Source organism: Micropterus salmoides, unplaced genomic scaffold (assembly GCF_014851395.1).
Source record: "Micropterus salmoides isolate LMB-PRFRI ecotype aquatic unplaced genomic scaffold, ASM1485139v1 Ms_hic_scaffold_4161, whole genome shotgun sequence".
NCBI classification, from domain to species: Eukaryota; Metazoa; Chordata; class Actinopteri; order Centrarchiformes; family Centrarchidae; genus Micropterus; species Micropterus salmoides.
The window spans coordinates 1-9057 of NW_024043553.1; the positions used below are offsets into that span (position 1 = coordinate 1).

A 9057-nucleotide genomic window follows, 5' to 3' on the forward strand; every position below is an offset into this window, starting at 1 on the left:
AGGACATCAGAGTGGAGCTGAAACCATAAAGACGGTCCACGTGTATCAGAACGGCTCTGATCATTCTGACCAATAGGACCAGTTTTACAGAGACCACACAGAGATGAAGGAAGACCTGCTGAGAACTAGAGACCTCAGTCTGACCCTGAAGCTGCTGGAGGACAGATGATAACAAGCAGATGCCTTGACAGCTTCTTCTTCACTCTTACTGACTCTCACACCCAGTCTAAACACTCACTATAGATTACTACTGATCAGTGATGTCAGAGTGAGGTCAGCGTGATGTCACATGTTGATCCAGTCTGGGATCTGGACTGAAACATGTCCTTTTTGGAGACTTTTAGGGCCTTTTCCGAAACTAGACCGTCGCAGCCTCCACTCCGACATGGAGTGAACTCTGGTCGGAGTCGCCCTCACAGCCAAATCGAGCTCCCTAACCCACGTAGGGTTTAAATACAGCGGCCAACTTTTGGACGAACTACCCTCTCCCCCCCAGAGAAAATAGAATCTGACGTTTCCGCTGCACTGTAACATGTGGGGACTGTCAAGTTAACAGTGTAGAAAACAGGGACCTTGTATTTGTGGTAAATGCACTGAAACAGAGCGAGCTGACAGGCAGGTTAGCGACTTTATCCTGTCAGTTTCTCTCTTTACAAAGACAAGTTTTGTGATATAAGAGTCCTACCTGAAGAGAGACTGAAGTCTTCATGTTACGCGATACCAGAATCAGAATTGGGTTTATTGCCAGGTACATTTTCAAATACGAAGAATTTGCCTTGGTATGAATTGGAGCTCACAGTACACATGAACATACATAGAAATATTAATATATAAAAAGGAGATCAAAAAATGTACAACTATACAAAAACTACAATAATACAAAGCTGACAAATATGTGCAAAAGTTCACAACATGAGCGTAAAGCACAATTGAGCGTTATTGTAAAGTCTGGGGTCAGGAGTGTGTTTGTGGATGGGGGCATGAGAGTCAGTGACAGTGGAAGCCCCCTGCCATCGGGAAGAAACTTGTTCTTGTGGCGTAACTAATCAAGATCGGTTATAAAGGGGTGGAGCTTCGGTGGCCCCATTTCCACCGATGCACAAGTTTTAAAAGGGACGTCAGTGTCACAGATTTTGCCTCCTTTTCTTCCTGCAGTCAGGACATATTAATATTAATGAGCGGTGTTTCACTGACCAATTGTAGGCAACTATGGGCGTTTGAAGGGTCCCTCACATGCGCCACATTTCAAGTTTATTTATAAAGGGAACTTGTGTAGTATGCGCACGCACAGTTTTGTAAGTCTGAATATTTTTGGCTTTTGGGCATTCGTCAACTTTTAGGCTGCATTGCTTAGGAAGGTTTCTAACTGAGTGCAGTGACCTGGAAGTATTTCAGTGGCAGCCATGTTTCGGGTTGTTGAAATAATAATATATATTAAAAAAAAGACATCGTAGACCATGACGCATAAAGGATGTTGATGACCATGTAAGTTACCATTGGCTATTAAGCCTTTTCTCTCTTATGCCATAACTTGCTAATATGCTTATGTCTTATACAGTCATCAATAACTGAGACTCATGCGAGCTGTTGCAGCGTGTAGCCTCACGTTATGTACTGCAACCTTCAGCAAAATCATTAATTAATTTTACTTCAGTCACAGATGCTGACACCCTCGCCTTAATGAAAGGCAAAAATCAGGCTGGATAACCTCTACAGTAGGTGTTTCCCACCCTGATTTATTTGAGGCGGTTGAGGCATTATCAATGTTTGGAGAGGATCTGGCGAGCGGTTTAATGACAATCCGCTGGCCGACGGAGAGCTGCTAAAGAACAGGGAAGTGTATGGGGAGCAGCGACGCAGTTTTTGAACACAAACACCCGTAGTTGGCCTGTATTATGCTCTGACAACTAGGCTGTTCACTCGCGGGAGAAGCTCAAAGTTAACTGTTTTTATTAAATTAGGTTTTTGGGATTACAACACTCGCATTTCTTGGCAGCTAGCTTCCATGCACATCCAGTTTCACTTTTGTTGTTAGCGTCGGTTGGCACCCAGAGCTCTGTTGGACTACTGACTTCATATTTATATAAAAACTGGACAAAACTGGACATTACCTGGAGAAAAGAAAGCGAGGAAGTTAAACTACCTAATGAGTTCAGAAAACATGTCTTACTTTGTTCCAGCTATCGTTGTACTTTACTGTGAAAAAGTTAGCATAGCATGATCGATCCGAACTCCAATTCAGAAAACAAATATTTTAGAAGTTGTTGTCCTGCTGTTTTGCTGACAGACCTGAAAAAGCATGAATTCATATGTTTGACAAAACGGCATTATGTTGTAGTTATTTCTGGATCGGTGTGATCCGTTTATTGCTATTTAATCACAGCTAAATGTTTCATACAGCTGTAGTAATGGCGAGTTGTGTTTACTCGCATTATCATGTTGTGTGTGAACACTTGGCAGTTGTCCAGTGATAAAACTCCCGCGAGGAGAGCGCTGCTGCATCTTTTAAATATGCTGGGAGGGCGCTAGCAGAATTTGGGTGCGTAGTTACTTTTTGATAAAAATTTTTATTGATGCATAGCTCAAAAGACACAGATAATCAATTACATTTTACATTACCAGAAGCTCAAATTAAATTCAGTTCTTATAGAATATTAAGACATTTTATTGCTTTATAATTTTTTTCTATTGGAGGTGCAGTAGTGTTTCAGTTCAACTGTAAATCGAAGCAGGGTTTGGATCCAGTCCATTTTGATTTGTATATGTGGAATTTTCCAAGTATGATGAGGAGCTGCACAATAGTTAATATTGTCTGGACCATGAAGTACAAAATATAACATGACATCAAATACATTAATTAATGTACTCTTACCTGTTTTCTGTTGATAAAATGTTCCAAATCTTTCCAGAATCCAGAGTGGTATAAAAAATGAAATACAGTTTCTTTTTAAATTGCAAAAATCACAGTTATAATCAATTTTACATTTAAATCTTTGCAACACTTCTTTGGTGGGATAAATACTGACGGGGGACAAAGTTTGGGCCAAGGCCAGCTAACGTCCCAAACCACGTCGTCCACCACTTTGAATAACTAGTCAAAATAGCCAATAGCTGGCCAAAATATTCATGATAAAATAACATGTAGTCAACAACGTCTCTATAGTCTGCTGGAAATCAGTGCAATAGACTTTTTTATTCCAGTAAAAAACCTGAGTTACATCCTGGCAGGAAACAGGTTGAAACTCAATACGCAGTCAGTGAACACCGCCTTATATTCTCCTCAGTCTCCACCTATCAAGTAGTCGTTCTACTCAATCCTACTCCTACTCCTCCTCTGCGTTCACTGACCACACCCATTTGTGGCTTGTTCTGATGGTGAATTTCTTCTTCTCTGCTGCCATCTAGTGGCTGTTTTTCTGATATGTTATTCTGGGGAGTCTTGACAAGCTATTGTCCTTGTAACTTCAGCAAACTCAGTCGCAACCATCCTTGCTCCTCTGCCTAACACTTGTTTACCTGCTGCACCTGGTCCCTTATTAACTTTTTATCTATTTGTGACTTTCCAGTACTGGGTTTCTTACAAACCTGCTTAGTCATAGTTACTCAGCAAATACTAATGAATAACACATACAGAGGGAATATCATATAGTATTATCATTGGCTTATTAATCATTATCATTTAAAACACAAAAACACCATAATCACGTTATAATTGAGATGTAATCAATAAGGTCATAACATTCATGCTACAATATGGACTATGATTAGGGCAACTCAGTAAATGAACCATGGTCATCGAAAACAAAATCGTAACTATACACAACAATACAATGCAATATTTTAAAGTTCGGGTGCGTGGATACTCTCTAAACAAATCCAAGTTCCTCCACTGTCATCGAATGACACCACTCCATCACACGGAAACAGTTAGCTGTGCTCTAAAACACTTTAGAACAATGCATTGTAAATGCATTTATGTTTTTTAGGTGAACAATTGTTACTAAAAATGTTCCCATATTGGTCACATCTGTACGGTTTCTCGCCAGTGAACACGTTGGTGCAACTTCAGGTGACCTGATGTAGTGAACATTTTCCCACACTGGTCACACCAATATGGTTTCTCTCCAGTGTGAACGCGTCGGTGGACTTTTAGTTCACTTGATGTCCTGAAAGCTTTCCCACACTGGTCACAGCTGTACGGTTTCTCCCCAGTGTGAACACGTAGGTGCAACTTTAGGTTACCTGATGTAGTGAAAGCTTTCCAACACATATTACAGGGGTGTGGTTTCTCTCCAGTGTGAACACGTAGGTGCAACTTTAGGTGACCTGATGTAGTGAAAACTTTCTCACATTGGTCACAGCTGTACGGTTTCTCTCCAGTATGAACAAGCTGGTGCCTTTTTAGTTCACCTGATGTAGTGAAAGCTTTCCCACATTGGTCACAGCTGTACGGTTTCTCTCCAGCGTGAACAAGCTGGTGCCTTTTTAGTTCACCTGATGTAGTGAAAGCTTTCCCACACTGGTCACAGCTGTACGGTTTCTTTCCAGTGTGCAGATATTCATGCGTTTTTAAGTTACCTAACTGAGTAAACGCTTCCCCACACATGTCACAGCTGTACGGCTTTTCTCCAGTGTGAACACGTAGATGGACTTTTAGTTCACCTGATGTCCTGAAAGCTTTCCCACATCGGTCGCAGCTGTAAGGTTTCTCTCCAGTGTGAACACGTAGGTGCCTTTTTAAGTGATCTGATGCACTAAAAGCTTTCCCACACTGGTCACATCTGTATGGTTTCTCTCCAGTGTGCCGTCTCTGATGAATCTTTAAATGTTCAGATCGTGTGAAGGATTTGTCACAGTGCTGACAGCGGTGATGTTTGAGTCCCTCTCTTCCTCTCCGTTTCTATAGCAACAGACAGAGAGACAGCGAGTGAGAGGTCATGGTGGAGCGAGCTATCTAGAACCATAAATGACATTTAGAGCATATCTGTGGTACAAAACCCACAATGTTCAAGTTTGCCTTATGCATTACGACCTGTGACAACCAACTGCAGGGGTCCACAAAAGTATGTTTAATGTTACAATGGGTTTTAAATTCCACAAATATTAAAATTAGCATTAGCCTTAAAAATCCCATAGTCAGAATTTAATCAAACTTTTTTCCTCTCGTTTTTCATGGAACCAATGACAGATGTACATTAATATATATTGGAATAGAAAGTGTGGGGACCGGTCTGAGTGCAACTGACCTGGAAACGATAACTAGCCCCAGCATCTCCTGGGGGAGAGGGGGGGGGGGGGGGGGGGGGGGGCGTAGAGTCAAACCAACCCAGGTTGGACCAAAGGCGTCTCCCACTCCCCAGCCTACCCCTGGCTAGGAATTTTACAAAATCTCATACTTTAGTACAAAGTCGACCCCAAAGTTCTGATAACATGTCGATACTGGTTTTGCTAGGTACCGGAGATCCAACACGTGGAAAGTGCAGCTGCTCAGATTTATCCCAGTTGGAGGTGATTTAGACAGACGTTTCACACAGTTTTGATCACCAGAAAATCAAAATGACAATGCAGTTTGCAATGCAAAGAAGTGACCAACGCGCCTCTTAGTACAGGCGGAGTTAGAGACCGTCTTACAAGTGCAATACAATCCAGTTAAAGTTCTCCCCCCAAAAAGTTCCAGTTTTTCATTATAATAAAAATGATGGCATTATCTTGGCTGTACACTGCACCAGCATGGTAGGATTAGGAGACATGCCGCCATGTTGGCGCGGTTCTTTTCGCCATCAGGGAAGCTGTATTGCTCCGTGAGTTCCAAACTGTGACGGAAGAACCTGCATTTTGGATACTTCCAAGTGGACAACCAAATGAAATTATCTTTAAGTGGATTAAGATTGACTCTCACGCTAAAGTGACAAACACAGACTGGACACAACATTGTCAGAAGGGAAAAACTACAGGACAAGGAGAAACAAAAGTTACCTTCTGTGTCAGAGCCAACAGATGATGAGATCAAAATCAAGCACACATACCAAACTTCAAATGTTTGTTATGGGACCATCTCTGACCACTTTCGCTGTAAAGGTGTCACTTGCTGACATTTCCAGGAGGACAAAAGGGTTAAGCAAAAAACCCAGCCTTTCCCTGCAGTCCTGCACACATCAAAAGGCAGAAACCCCCTTTTCTTGCCTTGGTTCTCTACCGCATGAGAGTGGTCAGAAGCCGTAAAACAGACTACAGTACACAACTTTTAGCGTCAGCCGATAGCCTTGCTGTATAGCCTACACAACTTGCGGTCTAGAGATGGGGTCTTGAAGTCAATGTGGCGTTCACACTACCTGACTGTTTATTGACAGGGGTCACACACACACACACACACACACACACACACACACACACTACATGAGCTGACAGCAGCTGTGTCACCCAAGAAATGTGAAACTGCACATGGAACAGCTGAAATCCCTGTGAGCAATAACCTCAGGGTTCCTCCTGTTCTGAACGCTCTATTTTGAACTGCTTTTTCAACCAACAGCTCCGTTCTACTTATTACCGAGCCAGACTGAGCCGGTGTTCCATATATGGTCATGTGCTCCCACACTAACGGCATGGCGACACTCAGTCTGCCTGTTCCGCACAGCAACAACAACAGCCTGGTAACATGCTTCAGGTCTTGGCCAATCAGAAGACAGTGGGGTTTGAGAAGGGGAGGCCTTAAAGAGACAGGAGCATCTACAGCTTGTTCAGACAGAGGCTGAAATGAAGCCCTAAACGAAGAATCTTTTTTTTACTTGAATCATGCAAAGCTGAAATACAGGAGTCACAGAACTAAAATATAGGACTAGAAAAGCAGTTTAAAAGGTCTCCTTTAATTATAGGATTAGAATTGAATATTTTAACTTTTGTTTCTAGAGCAGCAATATTAATATTTACAACAGCAAAGTCACTAGTTGTACATATCGATTATTTTTCAAGTCGATTAATCTAACGACTAATTTTGTTTATTCCAAAGAAAAAAAAAGTTGCCTATTACTCGATTAACATACTAAACTAAATAAATTTCTAATCAATAAGTCTATATTTTATTCAGTCATCCTAATGAAGCACATTAGAATAATGACAATAGCAGCAAATCTTAAAATGAATAAAATTTCCACGTCACTGATGTGTTGTGATAACAATAACAGACATTAAATTTGGTTATTGGATTATTTGGAAATTAGATTCAGCTGATTTTTCTCACTCATACGTGGCCGTTAAACAGAAAATATTAAACAGCCAATCGTTGATGACTCGCGGTGTAATGTTACGTTACCATGACAGCAGCGGGGCAGAAATTACATTTAACATGAAGGCAATGAATTTATACTACGTGTCCTCGTCCTGATGATGTGCCGTGCTTGTGTGACGACAGAAAGCAAAAATAAAAATACAACAATAACAAAAACCCCACAATATTTGCGGTGCTGTGTGATACTTTCGTTTCACGTGTTTTTGCTTTAGACGGTCAAAGGCGCGGTGCTGTAGCTCAAGCTTGTCCGGGAGAATCCCACACCGGATGCAGTGATGTGTATTTACGTAACCGATTAAGTCAACGAATCGCCACAGCCCTACTATATATAAACTCAATATCTGACATCACAATAGTGAGTGACGTTTAGAAAGAATAAATAAAACTCAAGTCTGTATCATTCCTCCTCCTCCTCTGCTGTTATTCACTGCATGCAGGTTACGTTACCTGGTCGAAGTAGGAGTGGCTGGTTTGTCTCAGCCAGCAGCTGAGTTTACAACAATGTGCCTGATTTTAAGACTACAGACCAGTCTGTGCTTCAGACAGTCATTTTTCTATTTAGCTTGATTTTAACATTTTTTAACTGCCAAGCTAACGTTAGCTGTGCTTGTATAAACCATACAGGAGGACCGACTGAGAACAGAGATGATTAAATTAACCCTTTGTTTACCTTAGACAGGTGTACTGATAAAGTATTGTCTTTTTGCTCATGAAGGTTTTATTGCATGTACTCACAGTAACGAGCGAAGCTGCCGGCAACTTGAGTAGTTTTGAGCTAACTTAACTTTACCGTCTCCACGGTGACGGAGCGGCGTCTCTCTCTCCTGGCCGATGTGTGTGTGTAGGAGGCGACAGAGAGCAGCGGAGACAGCAGCCTGATGATAACCAGTCCCGGCCACATTTGAACATTAGAAATAGTAGCTTTCTTATCCATCACGTTTCAAGTTAAATCAGATTTAAAGCTTGAGACATAACGTTACAGACCCGCTAGTCTCGATAGCAGTATCGATAAGCTCGGACCTTACTTATTTTCGGGTTTAGAGCCCTTTTAGCTCTGAAACCCATAGCCTAATTATAAACGTAGTTATCGCCGTAGAACCTGCATCCATTTGTTTCCCTTATTTCCTCCGAGTTATATTCTTTTCACAATAGCCAAACTACTTTTATTCTATCTCCTGTTTATTGCATTCTTGTCGTTGCTTAATCATTGTTGTTTATATTTTCTTTATATCCCCATTTACCTTCACTTGTATTCACATTAACTAGTTAATAAATATTCACCTTGATCACAGACACGTGTGTGTGTTAGGGATGAAAAGGTATGAAAATTTTATATCACGATTATAGCGACCATCATCAGGTTATCAGTATTATCACGGTATTGTAAAAATGTGATTAAAATGTACTGATACACACACTGAAACCATTTCAACAAGTTTTATATTGAAAACTACAACTAAAACTGTTTATGCAAAAAAAATGGCAAACAGCCAATACCTTTTGTAAACGTATGAAAACCATCTATGTGTGAATTACTAAGATGCACAATTACATACAGGTGCTGGTCATATTATTAGAATATCAAAAAGTCCTTATTTAGCTGATTAGAGTGTGGCACCAGGCACCTTCAATATTGAACCTTTTCACAATATTCTAATTTTCAGAGGTACTGATTTTGGGATTTTCATTAGTTGTCAGTTTTAATCATCACAATTAAATGAAATAAACATTTGAAATGTATCAGTCTCTGTGTAATGAATGAATATTAATAT

At 40.8% G+C, this 9057-nt stretch overlaps 1 protein-coding gene across 1 annotated transcript; it reads right to left on the reverse strand.

The window, feature by feature from the left end:
• Window positions 1-2647: 2647 nt before the first annotated feature.
• LOC119887379 (zinc finger protein 239-like) lies at window positions 2648-6604 on the reverse strand. Its single transcript, XM_038698192.1, has 2 exons — window positions 6548-6604; window positions 2648-4900 (listed from the first exon to the last, which is right to left on the reverse strand). Exons 1-2 carry the CDS (start codon window positions 6602-6604, stop codon window positions 4022-4024), a joined length of 936 nt encoding a protein of 311 aa, XP_038554120.1. The 3' UTR covers window positions 2648-4021.
• Between the last annotated feature and the right edge of the window lie 2453 nt (window positions 6605-9057).

Bases quoted from the DNA above. Each gene is read 5' to 3' on its own strand.
- LOC119887379 (XM_038698192.1), bottom strand. From the start codon at position 6,604: ATGCCGTTAGTGTGGGAGCACATGACCATATATGGAACACCGGCTCAG. The intron at 4,901-6,547 runs GTAATAAGTAGA...CTGTTGCTATAG, and splicing joins CACCGGCTCAGTCTGGCTCG to AAACGGAGAGGAAGAGAGGG.